Source organism: Protopterus annectens, chromosome 17.part0 (genome assembly GCF_019279795.1).
Source record: "Protopterus annectens isolate FY-2018-M chromosome 17.part0, PAN1.0, whole genome shotgun sequence".
NCBI classification, from domain to species: Eukaryota; Metazoa; Chordata; order Ceratodontiformes; family Protopteridae; genus Protopterus; species Protopterus annectens.
In genome coordinates this window covers 368,512,956-368,531,754 of record NC_056751.1, presented here as the reverse complement: position 1 = coordinate 368,531,754, position 18,799 = coordinate 368,512,956, and the positions used below count along the sequence as shown (strand labels likewise).

The following is an 18,799-nucleotide window of genomic DNA, read 5'->3' as shown; positions in this document are numbered from 1 at the left end:
AGACGCTCATTGCATTCTTCAACCAGCAGGGGCTTTGCTTTCTTGACATATTAGTAAAAGAGTATACGGAACAAATGCTAACTCTTGAACAACAGTTACAAACCTTAGAACATGAAATTAAAACTAATTTAGACTTTAATCGTTATCAATACGACTATGGAAGAATTTTTTCAAGTATTGACTCACTCCTTATAAAAATTGGTGAAACCAAAAAACGGAAGATCAATAGGGACATGACGGCATACGCCAACGGCAATGCGTACCCCGATCCGCCGTCTAACAGAACCAACAACGCCTCTTATTTTCCTTCAACTGACGGTGTAGATATAACTAATGAAAATACACCCGCTAATGCAGCAACTAACGCTGGGGTAATCAACAACAATGAGGTTACGTATGGCGAGGTCCCCGACGGTAACCAAAACAGAAGAAGTGAACGCATTTACAACCTAAATCAGCAAAAACAACAAGCCGACAATGGCCGAGTGGATTACACTAACCAGGGTTTTCAACCAGTAGCTCACAACAACAGGCGGAAGAATGCTCAGAAGAAGAACCAGAACAACAACAGGAGAGCATTCAATCGCCGCAAGAGGTAACAGGCTTTGGTTCTTTTCCTGTTATCACTCTAAGTGACAGCAATGACTTTAAAATTTATAATTACACATTGTTCGAGATTCCAACTGAATTTGCAGAATTGCTGGCAAAAGGCTTTAATTATTCACTTCCACATAAGCCAGACCTAGCCAAAGCTCTCTGTGATCTCAAGCTCTACACTCGCAAACTCAACTTAAAAATCTTGTTAGGTGATAACGATAACGTGTTTAGTACTGAGCGAGTGGCAAGCACATATAATCCACCATTGGACAATAATGTATTAGTGTTTGAAAGAGTAGTAGAAATTCATTTAAGAGCATTGAACAAAGAGTATTTTCAACATAAACATACTAATATAGACATGCATAATTTGATAGACCTAGTAAAAGCTCACAACATTCGGGTTATGAAACCCGATAAAGGTGGGGGGGCAGTTCTCATGTACGAAGATGACTACGAGAAGCAGATAAAAGAAATGTTATCAAGTGATAACTATACAGAAATCTCAAAGAATGAATTGAATCAGTTCTACCAAAAAATAAAAAATTCATTGAGTGATTTGTACATTGAGGGGTCTATAGGCACAGAATTGTACCAATATTTAACTATGCCAGCTCCTATGATTCCTGTCATCTTCGGAGTTCCTAAACTGCATAAGAACATCCATAACCCTCCATTTAGGACCATAATAGATGGACGTCAGTCCATAACCTATTCCTGTGCCAAGTGGGTGGACAATAAATTAAAACAAGTCCTTAATGAGTCACAAATATGCAAAGACTCTTGGTTCGTCTTAGAAAAATTAAATATTCCATTTCAAGCCGACTTTGCGTTCATGACAGCTGACGTCAAAGATTTATATACAGCAATTCCACAAGAAATAGGTGCAGAATGGGTTAGAGACTTTTTATTGAACAAACATCTGCCAGGTGATCTAGATTTGATTATAACCCTGTTAGAACTAGTCTTGAAAAATAACTTTTTCATGTTTAAAAATGACTTGTTCCTCCAGTCAACAGGTGTAGCAATGGGCTCTCCTTGTGGGGGGTCCTTTGCCAATTTAGTAATGGCGTTTTGGGAACATACTTTTTTGTTTCCACAAAAAATATTCAAAGACTCAGTCGTCTGGTATACACGATACCAAGACGATATATTAATGATTTTGAAAACTAATGAAAAAAATGCCATTAAACTTATTGATAAAATGAACTCCTTTGTTTCATTTTTAGAGTTCACTTACCAGTTTGATGCGTTATCAATTAACTTTTTAGACATCAAAATAAACAAAGATATGGAAAAGATGAAATACACCACTTCCATTTATAGAAAACCTCATTACAGTAACTCATTTTTACATTTCTCGAGTTCCCATCCCTCCTTTCAAAAGAAAGGGGTTGTTAAGAGTCAGGTAGTACGAGCATCTAGGATGTGCTCAGAAGAAAGTTCTTTCTTAGAAGAGTGTGACTTCTTGACTACCATGTTCTTGAATAGAGGTTATCCTCGAAGACTGATAAATTCAGTTATTCAAGAAGTAATGAGAAAGAGAACCATTGGAATATTAGGACCTCTTCTAAAAACACAAGATAGTAACAACCTTTTAGATAGAACAGGAGAAACTGAAGTTCTTGATAATTCCAGAACTGTAGAAGAAGAAGAACAAAAACAAGAACAACAAAATAATTATAACATCAGTTTTTCCACACAGTTCAATGAATTAAGTGTAGAATTTAGACGTATTCTAGACAATAATTGGGAACTCCTAAAATTAGGCCAAAATTCTCATACTAATATAGGACAAAACCCCATAGTAATCTTTAGAAAGGCTCCGTCCCTGAAAACAATGCTGGAAGCCCCCACTAGAACATATAAAGTTAATAAAGGCATGTTTAAGTGTGGTCATTGTAGTTACTGTAAATACATAAAAACTGGATCGACATTTTCTATCAGAGGTACAAAATACTATATAAATGAAAAATGTAATTGCCTTACTCAAGGAGTAGTATACCTGGCTACATGCACAGCATGCTCTGCATTCTACTTTGGAAAAACTGAAAGGCACTTAAAACAACGTATTTATGAACACACTTATGCGATTTCTAAGCGAACCATGTCTAATGCTCTTGCAAAACACATTTCAGAAAACACTAATCACAGTTTCTTGTTCAATGTTGTGCAGAAAGTAAGAATAAACCCCAGAGGAGGCCCATGGCATTTAAAGCTAGAAGAATGTGAGTTGCTCTGGCAACTAAAAACAAATGCCCATGTCCACCCTGGGATCAATGAAACATGTTCAATAAAATGTTTGTTAAAGCAAAAAGCCCTTTTAAGATGAAATAAACACATGTATAATATACACAATTAATGTAAGTTGGGATATTGGCTATTTATCTACCTATGTATTCATTTAGTTACCCATATAGGGATTTATTTTTTATTTTCATTCTTACTTTTATTTTTATTTTTATTTTTATCTTAATTTTTATAAATAATTCTTGTAAAAAAGGAATTAATCAGCAAAAGTAATAATATAAGTTGACTTGCAATGGTTAGTAAATGAGAACACGGCTGTTTAAGCAGTAAGGTACATTCTCATGGTACCAACAAAATGTAATTTCAACCTAGGTTTTTAATTTAATTTAATTAAAACAATGAAGTAATAGTATTAGTTTTTAAAATGTATTTTCTAACACAGTATTATTTTTTATTAGGGCAGTATCTAACTAATTGAGAAATTGGTTTAATTGTTTTTATTGATTGAATAAATGTGTTAATAGAGATGTATATTTAAATGGAGGTTACAAATGTAAAAAACTTGTCTGAAGAAGTGTTTGGATACCATTACACGAAAGCGCTAACAAGTTTTCAGTAAACGACGATTTTTGGATTACACCTTGGCTTCTGTGGTTTGTTGAACTCACCTACTTGTGTTTCTTTTGTGGTTTTTAACTCCTAGGAGTTAATTTTTGGTGAATGTGTGTATATATAATATGTATATATATATATATATATATATATATATATATATATATATATATATATATATATATAATGTGTGTATGTGTATATATACATGTGTGTGTGTGTGTATATGTATATATATATATATATATATATATATATATATAATTTTGTGTGTATGTATATATATATAGTGTGTGTGTGTGTGTGTGTGTGTGTGTGTGTGTGTATATATATATATATATATATATATATATATATATATATATATATATATATATATATATATATATATATATACACTAATAAAACGGTATTAAGTAGACATTATTGCACAAAGCAGAAACAATGTTAAGTCTTATTATAGCGCTTTTGTAACTTGAGCTTAAACTTCCAGTACAGTTGTGATTTGACAGCAGAAGGAGAGAAGTTGCTGAAGTACAAAATGGTGGGTGATGCTTTCCTTTTACTGGTAGGTGGAGATTTGCAAGATCACCCAGGTAAAGATTTTAGAGCTGTAAATTTTTCTAACCGTATTGGTTGTGGTGTAATTCATGTAATGAGAGCCACTAGGACTGGTATTCATAGGGGCACAACAGTCTAAATTAGTCTAAATTGCCCTGACCTAATGAGTGGATTTGTACTGCAGTAATATGCACCAATTCATAGAAGTTCCCTAAAGAGCAATATCGCATGACAAGAATTTGCATAACTGAATCACTCCACTCTGTGCTGGAACATCTACACAGTGACTCACCTACCACCTGAGCTATAGCAACTTAGAAGAGCACACACACACACACACACACTAGCCTTCACAATAGCTAGTTGCACATAAATATCACAATTTACACAAATACACTGATTAACCCCGCCCAAACACAGACCCATTCACTCACTGACATACACACTTAGTCATACATTGCATCCTTTTCTTTCACCAGTTATCTCAGCAGTGCAAAGATGCTCCAGTTCACCCTGCACAGATTTCCAAAACTGGAAGGCATAATTGTGTGCCACTACAATGCAGCACAACAATTGATGCTTTTCAAATCCTGCCCTGCACTGGTGTAGTTCAGGTGTCTATGAATCCCAAGCTACACAAGACCTGTTAAGTTATGTAATTCATCCTTTCCCTCAAAGTATGGCATTTTCATGTGGTGCTCTGAACCTCGTTGCCCGGAGTGCACAGTAGTTATTCTAAGCATTGAGAGGAGTCTGTGGTTTGAAATGGTTTTGTAAAGTATGCAAGACAGCTTGTGTTTGTCTTGCATATTTCAAGAATGACTATAAATTCTGGGGTAGTTATGCCCTCTCAAGGTAAGGGTTCCCATTACGGTACAGTAATACAGTACTTTGTATGCTGATAAGATAGTCTCATTCAAAACGTGGTGATCATTCTTCATCAGGGACAGTGTGTTAAGGACTAACTTAACATGTAGCTCTTTCATTTGTCAATTATGACCTTGCCACTCATCACTAGTGATAAACTACATATTTTGAGATTTCTTACTATATCAGCAGTTGCATTGTTGCATATATGTGATAGGCAGCTTCTGGTGATGGTAGGAGACAGCTTGTAAATTATGGCACTAAATGCCAAATCGTGTAATGTACATCTTTGTTTTTCTGTTGTACAGTACATTGTCATATCATAAACCCCATCTAGGCCAGTGGTTAATTCAGCAGATTAACAGTGGCCAGTACCCAGGGCTCTGCTGGCTGGATGTCAACCACACCAAATTTCGCATCCCTTGGAAGCACATTTCAAGGAAGGACATTTCTGAAAATGACTACAAGCTGTTCAAGGTATGTCTTCCTGCAATCTAGTCTACATATGCCAAATGGAAACTTGTATTTTAGACAGGGCAGGGAAGGGTAAAAATGTTGCATGTTCTTTTGACTTGGGTCAACCATTGGGATAATTTTGCTGACTACATATTAGAGTTAAGTCTTGTTATAGTGTAGGAAAATATTATAATTGATTTTTTTTAAACAGAATCTCAATGGTATCTTTAAATACTTCAATCCATGCCTTCTTTTGTTTTTACCCATTGTTAGCCATGTTTTTCACACTACAAAGTTGGCTTTGTTAGTTTTTCTGTACATTTTTATACATACTACAATATGAATATTTGTATTTTAATTTTCACCAAAACTGAATCTTGCTCTATATACATTAACTGTTTCTGTCAGCAAGTTCTCATATGTCTGCAGCAGTGTAAATTCCTGTAATATAGCTGTACACAAAATGTAAAGTTGAAACCTCAACTATAACCCCAGTGACCAGGGGGATGGGAGTGAATGCCTGACTTCACCTTGCCTGTTCCAGGGGGATGGAAGCAGGTAGGTCAGATACATGGGGATCACCTAGCAATTGCTAGATGCTATCTGGCTCTCTGGCCTGTTAAGCAGTGCAGAGCTTTGTAGCCATGGTTTGGCATATGAAAGCATATACCAATCATTTCAACAATGCAGGCTCTACCTTGGCAAACACTTCACCAGTTGCCATGGGAAGGGAGTTAGGACATAACTAATTAGCCCAAACAAGAGTGATGACCACACATCATTCGACTCTTGACCCATGCTGCTGTAGGTATTAATGAGGAATGAACGAAGCATCATAGCCATCAAGGATGAAGGGGCGGGGATGGCAAAGTAAATTGATAAAAATGCAGTCAGAGAGGTCTGCATCTTTGAAGTGTAAGGAAATGCAACAAAGATACAAAGTACTGTGAGGGTTTGTTGTGTATATCTTAAGGTGGTTAGAAATTTATGTTATGAATCAAATTATTTTTTTTCATAATTTTGTGGTTTTATAATGTTAATCTGTGCATTATTAAAACTGTGAGATACAACTGGATGGTAGTCATTCAATACTAAATTTTAAACACGACAGCTCTTGATCTTGAAATCAAATCTCTGTAAGGTCCTTATTTTTTATTTGTCTTGTTGCCTAGGTTAGCCCCACTAGGCATGTGCCCTGTTTTCAGGGGAAACCTGATGTGGTCTTCATACTAATGAGGTTAAATTTGGCCAGGGCACTGGGGAAGTTCTACTGCTATTTTCAGTAAGTGCTGTAATGTCTTTTATATCCACCTGAGCAACCACCTAGTCATGAAAATGATTATACCTCTTAATCGACCCTTATTTTCAGTGATGTCACAAATTTTGGAGCAAATGTTTGCTGTTTCCATCATAAAATGTATGATTTTTCATCAAAATGATGATAGTTAATGTAGACGACTTTTTATTCAGAAAATGTATATTTTTTTAAACATCTTTCTATTCTATTAATTTTCAAAGTAAACCACATTGATATTTTAAAAAATGCCCGTTTTGGGGTATTTGTCCCTGATCCTGTAGATAAGATGCTGAGAGCTGTGGATGGAACTGATAAATAATTTCAAAGCAAAACCATGTTCAGTCTCAGCCAGTTTGTCACCCATACAATATTTTGAATACCTTCTCTTATGCCGTAAAATTAACTTATTACTGACAGAACCATTTAAAGTATTCAACACATTTATTGATTATCTTTTTGTATGTTTCAATGAGATCCTCTTCTCTAAAGCAGTTTTTAGCATTTGTTTATTCATAATAAATTAAGACAATACTATGAGTAGCTCATTTTAGTTATGTTTTTAGATGTTGAATGAAACTCTTTCACTCCTGACCATGAAACACTGGATAAATCCACTTAGAAACAAGTGGAACATTAAAGGAGAACATACTCCAAACTTTTACAGGAGAGGTTTTAGCAACACACTCCAGCATTGTGTAGCAGCAGTATGTGTGTTCCATCTCAAGTACATTTATTTTAGTTATCACTAGCCAACACATGCAGCATCAAGAAGTCTTTGGCAATCATCTTCGAAATGTTTAACAGAAGTTCAGCTGCATCAGAATTTAGTTTGGTGGCAGCTTGGTTATGTGACATGAGAAGGTTAGTTGCATTCCTCTGTCCTATGGCTAGCACCAAAAGATGAAACATTTGGCATGAAAAAGTGCCTCAGATTACTGCCCATAGTCTACTTAACAGAAGCAGGGATATTACTGGTTAGTAGCACCAGGTTAGATCTGCTCAACAAACAGCAGCACAGCATGATTCCATGGCAAAGACTGTTTTAAAAATCTGTGTCTTCGCCTGCTTCCATGATGCAGGGAATGGATTCCCAGATGTCCAGGGTTTAACTACTGTCTTTGGCACTGGAGGAGCCAGAGAGGGGGAGCCAGATAGAGAGGGGGAGAAGGGAAGGGGTGGCCTGCTCACCTCTACTGGGGATGGTGGGGTTGCATAAACTCTAGGATGCACTGGTTGGTGCTAACTTCCTGTAGGTGGCAACCTGGAAGCTTAGCATTTATGCCTTGGGGATAGGGGGTCAGGGATGCCGGGAAGGAACACCTCTTACGAGCATCTTCCACTGTCATCTCATTGCATGCTGCTCCCTATGCTTCACGAGGTGTATGTGATGGGTACAGAGAAAAAAAAAAACGTGAACCACCCATAATGGCTGTCTGAGTGATTGCCCCCTCCTGGTTGAACCTCATCCCAATGATGGGGAATGTTGGTTATAGACAGGGGTTGATGATCGACAGGAACAGGGGCAAAGAGTGCAGAAAAATATATATTTGTGCCTTGGTATGTTACTTCAAAGTTTTAAGTGTTTATGTAAGTAGTTTACATCTTATAGTTTAAACAATGGAGTTGTAAAGATTTTTTTGCAGGATTAACCCTTATCGGTCTTCTGGTCTTACTGAAGTATAACATAATGAGTAGATCATTAACCTTTAAAAGAATAAGCCACAGTACAGATGTTTGTTTTTTTTAACACAACTGCATACCAACATTGCATTTTGAAAACAACATGTATGATTACAGCTGTTTCAGCATCTGACAACTTGTAAGCACCATGCAGGCACTGGAAATTAGAGAGATTGGTACAGCTTAACAGTATAACCAGGCCAGGACAAATTCTGAGTTGACTTTACTGACTGAGCAACCTGGCAGTACAAAACTGCTTGTTTTTTTTTTTAACATCACATTTGCATCTGACTAATTGCATTCTTTCAAAATCACTAGTAAGTCTATGACAGACAGTTGAATAATTTATTTTTTGCACAATTCATGAACCCTGCTTCCTAATGTTTGCTAGATCAGATTTATTCTCAGGACCTACCAATGTATGATGGGTAAAAACTCCCAAAGCCACTGCAAGTTTCCAGTTGTACAGCAGCTGAAAATGAATGCTTGGCCATTGGATCTGGTCTGCTTATTGACTTTCTAAGTAATACTTTAAACAGAGTGAACACCAGATCCTTTTAAGAATGTTCTAGGATGGCAGCATGGTACATATGAATTACATTTCAACATTAGAATGGAACACCTAAAGAAATCCAAGTCACTGTGAGCCACTCGCTCTAGTGAGCTAAACCTTGCCACAACAATAAATAGAACATGCTGGAGGGATAGATTCCTGTCGCAGAGACTCCCCATGCTTTGGAACAAAATTCCTAACTACATTAGGCAGAGCCCCTCACTAACACTCTTCAAGAGAAACCTTGACGAGTGGATGGGTAACAGAAAATACACCCCTGAGATCACTTCATTGGCTCTTCTTGACAGAGGCTCAGTTAATCAATGGGGCAGTGAAAGCTGACACACTCTGGCTAGGCTTATAAATGCCCTCGGGAAGATAGCCTAGTACCTACCTATGAACATGTTAGAAACAACTGTTTCAGGGAAATTTAGAGTTGCTGGGTAACATTTCAAAAAAAGAGGTATTTCTGCACAAAGGCCTAAGTCTAAGTTACAGGATGAATGACTTCAAATAAGCCTTAAGGAACTATTTCACAGCAAGGGTGGTAGAGCATTGAAACAGCTTTGCTAAAGAAAATGTAATATCCTACAGCAGTATAATTCAGTTACAAAATGGGACAGGCTTGATCATTCTTATTAGGGGTGTGAGAAGAAAATATTGCTTCAATAGGGTCTGCAGATTATCCAGTAGGTAGGTAGAAATGGGGAGTCTGGGTGAACCAAGAGATCATTATCTGCTAGAAGGTTCTGTCTGTCAAAGTACATCGACTTACAATTACTGCCTCTTGTTTGAACACTAAAATGATGCATTGTATTGATGAGCAAGCAGGTGAATTGAATTTGTGTAAAGGTGTTGGGCTGGTTGTTCTCTGGGGGCCAGGATGAAATTTTAGTCATTTAAAAAGGACTGATAATGGTGTCTAGGAATTGCAGCTTAGCTGCTTTGTGAAAGAAAGCATTGTCAGGGGTAACTATCCTAAGTGAATATGCGCCACAGCTGGCATGCATCCTTTCCACCCCTTCTCCCACAGTTATTGCATGTTTCTACCCTACTGAGGTATCTGCACATATCAAAAATTTCAGTGAAGTTTGCATGATGAAATGCCTTCTTCACTTCAGTCTACCTGCTGTAGTCAGCCAGCTGTGCACTGTTTAGTGGCAGTTAAAGGGCAGGTATAAAAAGGGTTATGTAGGAAGGAAATGTGGAAGTGTGATGCTAGAGCTAACCAGGACACAGTGTTGGGGTCACCAAAATATATAACAAAACTTTAAAAGAACCAACATACTAATGGGGTGTGTGTGTGTGTGTGTGTGTGTGTGTGTGTGTGTGTGTGTGTCTGTGTCTGTCTTTATGTTGAAACAGATAATCATGTGGTCTAGGAATTCTTCTTCAACATTATTTCATATGCCAGGTACAGTCAGCTGTGCAAAATCATCTGTAGCTTGATAGCAAAAGGAAAAGTACCATTTTTTTTAGTTACTTTTACTGTTGCCTGTCCATAATTAAACTTGGAAGCAGTTATTTGGCTTTGTAAAGCTATTTATTTACTTTTTTTGTGTGTATACAGAGAGAGAGAGAGAGATGCATGTAAATTTGTGTGTGTGTGTGGTTTGTCAGTAGACTGAAGGCTGGCAGCCTTCTAGTTTATTTTTATTTTGTGGATTTGATCTTGGGATGTAATGTGCTGTAAGTACAGTTTGATTTTATGTTGGCAAACACATACTGTGCAAGTTTTTAAGCCAGTAAAAAACTACAACCAAGTTTTCTGTATAATTTTATAGGCCTGGGCTGTAGTGAGTGGAAAATACACAGGTTTACAAGCTGAATATGACCCAGCAAAGTGGAAAACTAACTTCCGTTGTGCACTGAATAGCATTCCTAGATTTAGTAAACTAGAAGACAACTCCATGAATCCATCCGACCCTCACAAGGTTTACGAGATCGGCAGCAGTCCCAGTTCTTCTCAGAGTAAGTTTACTCCGTATTAATAAGCACATTTTACACTGTCACTTTTCTTGTTTTGATTAGTGAACATCCATTAAATAATGATATTTGAACCTGCACTGTGTACAGTCTGGTAGGCATGCCAGGAGTTTAACAGTTTAACAGTTATGTGCCTACAGCCTCTGCATAGTGCTGCTAATGTTACCATACACCATGCTTGGTTACCTTTGATGTTTCATTCCATTAGTAGATGTTTTAGGAAAGCAGGTTACAGATGTTTGTTACTGCTGGTTATCCAAAATATGCCTGTTTGTAAGACTGATTGGAGGGGCTGTTCTTTACTGATGTGTAGGACAAGCTCAAGAGAGCTAATTCTTGTATCATAACATTCAGAGTTCCCACATGCATGCATGGTTCTGTTCTTGAAACCAGCTTAAAGTGTTAGTCTGTTTATCACCGGCTGTGGCAAAAAATCTGATTTCTTCACCACAGTTTTGAAATGCTACTATACATATCCTGGTGCTTGTGCGTCTGGGTGGACAAGACTGAAAAGGAGAGAAGACCTGCTGTTCCACAGCAGCTACAGAGTCCGTATTCTTTTTCTTGAATCTGACTTTCAGCTACTGCCTGACATCTGCTTTCCATGATGGGTAGGGGGGAATCACCCTTTTTGTCTTTTTAGTTGTCTTGTACCAAACTTCCACATAGCAATGAAGCTGCAAACTCCCTATTTTATCCTACCAAAGCCCTCTGCAGCCCTATCAGTCAGGAGGCCAAAGACACTTCTTTCACTAATATAACTAAAGACAGGAAGCTGCAGATGCATATTTGACTTTGAGCAGTATGGCAGCCAGGAGTGAAAAGACTAGGCCAAATGGACCAGCATCCTTTCAGCCGACTTACTGAAGGACCACTAAAAGCCTGCATAGACCTGGACAAGACTGAGAAGCAGAGCTATGATAAGTTTAGGAAAGCATTACTTGACAAACCTGGTGTTTTTTCAAAGGTACTACCTCAAATTTTTCATAGCTGTATTTTTTCTCATAACAAAAGTGGCTTAAGTTCACAATTTTTTGATTTAAGGCATTTAATTATTTTTATGGTTGACAGAGTTAATGTACTAGAGATAACATGACAGAAATATTATTCACTGACAAATTTAAAAAACAAAAGTTTACCCACTGCTTTAAGAAAGTGGGCAAGTCAAACTGACTCGTTTTACTACGAAGCTATATATAGAATTGATCCATGAAGACCTGTAGTAAAATGTCAGTCAGTTGTTTATAACAAAGTATTGGCTGTTTTATACGTAGGAAAAGAGGTCACAAGTTGAGAATTTGTACCTGTAACCCCATTTTACCTGTGACAACAACAACTTCTGAAAAGCATGCTAATGATAATGATATGATGTCTGTGGAATGAAGCAAATCTGCTAGAATAGTTAGTCTGAGTTCTGTTACTTCACTACTACAAAGATAATAGAGTACACTATCTTAACTGACAGAAAATCAACCTGAACTGCATGATTTAGTTAGTATGGTCATGCTGGTAAAGAAGCAATAAGTATGTAATAGGAAAACCATTACTAAAAAGCACTTGAAGTATGCACTCGTATAGATACGAAACAGTATCTCAATATTCAGATAAAAATACAGTTTGTGTTTGGGAATGTATTTCATCTGTTGTAGTAGTACTAAATTTAATGCATGATATGACACTAGAGAGACTTTCACCACTTAAAAAGGTGGAAACAATTGAAAGAAGGTAGCCATGTTGATAAACCACCTCCGTATGGGGAGGAGAAAAAGCAAGTAAATAAACTTGCAAAAATCCCTCTACCTAACTTGGAAAAAGGGAGGGAGTGACTTCTAACCACATTCATTACAGCATATGAATCTAACAGATATGGGCATAGCGAAGAAAACCCTGACTGTACAAAATGGTTAAGGATACAGAGAAGAGCCTAAACTATTTAAAATATTTGTTAGCTTATATCTGTGGGTGAACAGCATGCAAGAGCAGAACTAGTGGAAGGAAGGAAATTAAACAAGCACAGAGTAGAGGTGTCATTATAGCTTAAAGATATTAGAAAGCAAGGACTAAAAATGATCAGAAGAAATGAAGAATGGGAATCTTTCAGTGGAATAGTACATTTTGGAGGAGTAAAGTTAAGAACTAGAACATGTGCATAACCTAAACAGAATTTTAAATATTCTGTCAAGCTAAAACAAGAAAAGCTACAGACATGAAGAATTCTATACAGTGGGTAACTTTTGAGGATGAAGAAGTCAACAAGCATTGTCTAGGTAGGGGTCTAAACCCATTTATGTCTGTTTAAGACTGAAAAAAACTGAATTTTACTGCAGACAACAAGTATCATAAGGAAAAAAGTAAATGTAGTTTGTACACTTTTCTGAGAAAAATTAACTCTATGTATTTTCTTCTCTGGAAGGGTAGTGTTCAGTCACTCTTGTTCAGTCACTCTTAAGACAGCTGAGCTGTATAATGAAGGAAAGACAAGTGACATGACAGAGTATATTGACACAAGATAACCTGGAACAGAGCCCTAATACAGACCAATGCTAAAAGATACGTTTAGTCAATAATAAACTGTTGTCACGGAACATTATAACAACCTTAAAATGGTGACACACAGTCTCTGAACACGAACTGCACAACAAGTAATCTACAATAGAAGTGTAAGGACCAGGGAATTCAAAGCTGCAAAGCAAATATTGGTTTTGGTCATATCAGCACAAAACACATTTAATTACATGGCAAGTACATGTGACCTACCATAACAGGTAAATGATGTAAACTGTAGAGTTAGACTAGTTAGAGAATATCAGAATGGATCTAGGACTGTTGAACGAAAATTCAACAATCCGAATCCACGATCACCGAACACACTAGCGAACGCTTTCATTAAAGTGTGTTCAAAAAAAAAATTACATTTATGTTTTTGCAGGGAGGGCAAGCACCCCTGCACCCCCCCCACACACCCCTACTTTTATATTCTCACTCCAAGGTTGCACTACAGTGGGGAAAAGGGAATTTTCCCTTATCCCCACTGTAGTGCAATCTCCGCAACAGGCATACTTACACGAAAGTGCTTCTTCGGTTAAAAGCACTTTCGCATAAGTATGCCCAGCCGTTTCACATTCGGTGAAACGACCACTCGAGCATTAGTCCTGGACCCATCAGAACATATGTATCATATCCATGTTCTAAAATCATGGCAGGGAGTGCAAACTTGTGTAGTTAGTTTTACCAAAGACGAGTAAAACTGACCTTTGTGCATGCAGTACAGGAAGGTGGTACACTCTATAAGCCACAGAAACAAAAACTCTTAAGGAACAAGGAACTGTTCAGAACTTCCTGACAAAACAAATCTCATTCAACAATATATTCAAAACATTTGAGGAAAAAAGGTTAACCTGAAATCTCACCAAATATCATAAAGGGTGTACTGAAGGTGTAGTAAAGAAATGCCTTAAAATAGATATAATAGAGGAATGGAAAAGTGAGTGCAACAGTACCATAGCGTTGATCTCAAAACCTATGGAAATAGTCTGGGTTTACAGTGATTTTAAGAGACTGATCAGAATTTCAGACATGGTTGCCCACAGCCTAGGACTGAAGAAATATTAGAAGACTGGAGAAAGCAAGAATTGCAGAAAATGGGCTACAGCTGTTTAAAGTATAGCATCCATGTGGCTGGCCCATCCAAAATGAAGCTGGTTTATCAATGGCTTAAAGCCCTAGATTCAAGCGTAGGGGGTCAGTAATGGCATAGCATGGCAGATTTTTACCTTGAATATGCATGTTGGGCTAACCTTTTGCTTTTTCATGCGTGTCATCCTGCAGTACCTTCCAACTGCACTCTCCCATTTAGTAGTAGCACAGGCTGTCACATTGGTACTGCCCTTGGCTTTGTGCATGCTGGAGTTTCAGCTGAGGCTACTAATCCCCATCGTGACCTTGTACTAGGCAGGTTCACGGTCTTCCTGACTTGCTTCATTTTGTTTGGCTGTGTACACCCTTGTCACTTCTGAGCTTTAACTTACACTGTCATTATGACCCACTCTTAAGTTTTGCTTTCTTCCCCATCAGTCTTTCCAGGTTTGCCTGTTGTATATTTAAAGGTTTCCTGAATCTGAGTCGCATCTTTTTGTCTTTGACTCATTGTCAGCAGGGTAGTCCCTACATTGTCCAGAACTATCTCTATTAGGATCTTTATCCCTTTAATTCTTCTTGGTTCTCTTCTTAGTTTAGATAAGATTACATTATTCCCCATTAAAGATTTCTTCTTTATCTTTTTCCCTGTTTCATGCTGACACTTCTGTCACTAAGAACCCTGCATCTTTTATTACTGCTTCCCTAATTTTTTTTTCTGGCCTGTCATGCTGAGAGTATTCCTCAAGCATCTTGCTACTCTCTCTAAAATTTCCAGCAGACCTACCATGTGTACCTTCTGGTTTCTTCTACTTTTAGCTGCTGATGTGGAATTTAACCCTGGCCAAAGACCACTAACAGTGACCCCCCCACCGCCAAGCCTCCTCCAAGCATTAGCCTAGTAACTTTAGTTTAAAAAACTATCCTACAAAACTTGAAATGTCCATAAGTTGGCCTACCTTCTTCAGTGACTTGATGACCCTGATGTACTTGCATTGTAGATTCTTGGCTAATGCTTTATGCACGCTATATGAGAGGTTTCTTTAACTACAGTACAATAAAAGTAATCATTCTGAGCCCAATATTAGATGCACTTTTACTATACAGGAACCGACTATACTGCAGTGTTATAAATACATATTTGTGTATTGAGGCAAATGGTCCATGTAAGCTCATGGTAAACCTCAAGGATCTCGCTAAGATTGCTCTTGCTTTTTCCTGTCTCATACTTTCTGCTAGTATAACTATTGGGAGCTTTTATTTAATAATAGAAACTTTCATAAAATGAATGTGCTTCTGCTTGGAAGCTTTACTGTCAGTCTACTTGTGTCATACAGATAGGAGCTTCTTGACATTCTAGCCAAAATGTCTTTCAAAGCTCATCAAAAAACTTACCAGGCCATTTTTTCCCTCTGGTAGTGACTCGGATTTAGATTTTGTGATCACTAGCTATCGCCCTCAAATTAATACTAAAGTTCTCCCTCGATCTTTGAGTCACCATTATCTCATCCTTTTTCACTGAACTTGCAAAAACACTTACAAACTGTCACACATTTGTTTAGCTCCAGCTCTTGAACCAAAAGCCTTGGAAAAGAAGCTCTGGGGTATAGACTAGACTCTTGTTATCTCTGTTGCTCTGCTGCTGATTCTGTATCTCATCTGTAAACACTCCCTAAAACTTTCAGAACTGATTCTTTTCTCCCTTATCCATAAGGCACGAAGGATGGAAAAGGAAGATGACACTCCCATCACCGCTTAAAACTTGGGAATGCAGCCTGGTCTGTCCAGAAAAGATCATCCACAGTTGATTCTGAGAATCAAAGCGGTAAACTGGCTTGCAAATACCCCTTCCCACTCTTAACTTTTTTAAATCGAACTCTGTCCCACTTCTTTCTGAGAATATTAAAAGGAAATTCAACTTTCTACACTTTTTCTGGCTCTGTCTTGGTATGATAACACTGGTAAACATTTTCTTCCTTTTTATTTTAAGAAGTTGACTTAAAAACAAATTTATTTCTGTGACAGAATAACTACCTGCATGTAGCAGCCTGGACATGGAGTATATTCCTGGTTTCTGAAATTACTCCGAGTCACTTGTAGCCCTTAACACATTTTTAGTCTGCCTCTGTCATATCTCTATTCTTGCTGCCTGGAGAGGTCCCAGTATTTTTTTCTCTTCCAAAAAATTCCTTTGCCTAGGTTCACCTCTACCTTCAGGTCAATCTCTTTCTTTCCTCACGGAGTAAAGATATTCAAAAGAATAAGTTATGACAGATTACCCATAATCACATCCTGTGTGATCTGCTTTGTAGATTTCAAAAGGTTAACTTCAAAAAGAAGCATCCTGAGTGCTCTCTGTTAGATGCTCTGTCTGGCACAGATGCCACCCTCCTTACTGGTACCTTGTTTATTAGTCTCACTAAAGTTATAAAGTTCTGCTGCACTCTGTGAAAACTGCATTTAGTTCTGGTGTTTTTTAATGGTTTTCATGCTGTCTTTTTTAGACAAACTGTTTCCAGTCCATACTGGATTGCTGTTTCTTCCTCTGCCTCCATTTACTCTGTAGCCTTGTAGGGTTTCCTTCTTGGTCCTCTTTTTCACTGTTTAATCCATAGCCTATGATCTCCCTACAGTGAACCATGTATGATATGCCGTTGATCTGGTTATTTCCTAGTCTGCAGCCCCTCAACAACTTGTCAGAGTTGCTACAAACTAACCTGGTCAACCTGCAAAAAAATAGCTTGAAAGATAACATCTAGTCCAGAAATGGAACATAATGAAAGCTATGCTTTTTGGAACTTAATAGGGTTCCTCTCAGAATCAAGTTAATTCTTCTTGGTGAAGAAATTAATCTGTTAAGATAAGTACCTGGGAGTCTGCCTGGATTTTTTTATTGTGAAGTTCTGACTTGGTCAAATTAAAACTAAAGTTAACAAGCTGTTGTGGTATTGGAGAACCTTTTGTTCTTCACTCCTGACGTGTTTTTTTTTTTTTTAATTCTTTAACTGTTGGTCTGAAAACCCTTTCATACATCTCAACTGTCCAGATTTTCACAGAATTCCCAGATTTTTGCCTCATATTTTTGGGAAATGATCTGTAGGTAAATATCATGGCATAGGTGGTAAATTATTAGATGCATGTATGGTATAAAAGCAAAATAAAAATAGTTGGTTGTTAGTGTTACTTCCTTCCTATGTGTGTGTGGTTGTGCAGCAATTACAGCATTTAAAGTTGTTAGACAATCTAATGTACACTTACCTCACAGACATTGACCAGAAACTGTTTCATCTTTCAAAGCTGTGAAATATTTTTTCACTCCTACAATTTTTCTACTTATTTTTCTGTATGTTGTAGTACACTTGAGCAACTAAAGTTCCATGTGCTTCACAGAATTGTAAACACCAAATGTGTCAACTTTCAAAACTGTAAAAGACTTTGTGCACCTTCACTTTTTCTCTCTGTTTCTGTCTGGAACCAGGAGTAGGTAAAGCTGCATGTACTAAGAATACACAGTGGAAAGTCTAGCTTTGCTAGATTTTTCTTTTTGTGTTTTTTAACCAATTGTTTTTTTCTGTGTGACCTTTTTACTCGTTGCTTTAGTTTGTTTGTTAGGATATTTTGTAGCTACCCTAGGGTGGGGGGCTGGTAGTATTTGAGAACAGTCTGTACAATGAAAAAATGACATTAGTGCTGGATACACCTGCTTATAATTGTTCCTCCCTCAATGAAATGAATACCAACATCAGCAGGATCAAGGGTTATTATAGAGACTTATTTATAGAAGGTAGAATAGACCTGGACACTTATGAATACATCAATATTTCTCAACCTAGGACGCCTGTGATGTTTGGTATACCCAAGATACATAAGAACCTTGTGGATCCCCCTATGAGGGCGTTAGTTGATGGGAGGTCCTCCATCTCTTATCCGTCAGCAAAATATATTGATTCTTTGCTAGCTAAGTATTTGGAATTGGTACCAAGCATATGTAAAGATTCCTGGAGCTTCCTTGCTAATATTAATAACATCGGGTTTGACAGGTCCTTCAATTTCCTTACAGTCGACTTATACACTTCAATACCACACTTGGAGGCCACAGAATGGTTAGAACTGTTGTTGATGGAATTTAAAGCCCCAAGAGATGAGATTAACAACATCACAGATAGTTCTGTCCTCTAACTTCTTCATCTTTGGAAAGGAATATTACATCCAGAAGCAGGGCATAGCGATGGGCTCCCGCCAATATGTTTATGGCATATTGGGAGAGAGAATTTGTCCTGAAACATCCTATTTGGAAAGACAAA

General features: G+C 37.5%; 1 protein-coding gene across 3 annotated transcripts in view; it reads left to right on the top strand.

The window, feature by feature from the left end:
• Nucleotides 1-18,799, top strand: part of LOC122791286 (interferon regulatory factor 3-like) — a 128,851-nt gene that overhangs the window by 29,751 nt on the left and 80,301 nt on the right. For 2 of the 3 annotated variants that reach the window (XM_044058969.1, XM_044058970.1), the window contains exons 4-5: nucleotides 5,196-5,364; nucleotides 10,658-10,844. In XM_044058969.1, coding sequence (XP_043914904.1) covers nucleotides 5,196-5,364; nucleotides 10,658-10,844 — 356 coding nt within the window. Of the gene's footprint in view, nucleotides 1,448-5,195; nucleotides 5,365-10,657; nucleotides 10,845-18,799 lie in introns of those variants that run through there. The other variant, XM_044058971.1, reaches the window with a different exon arrangement.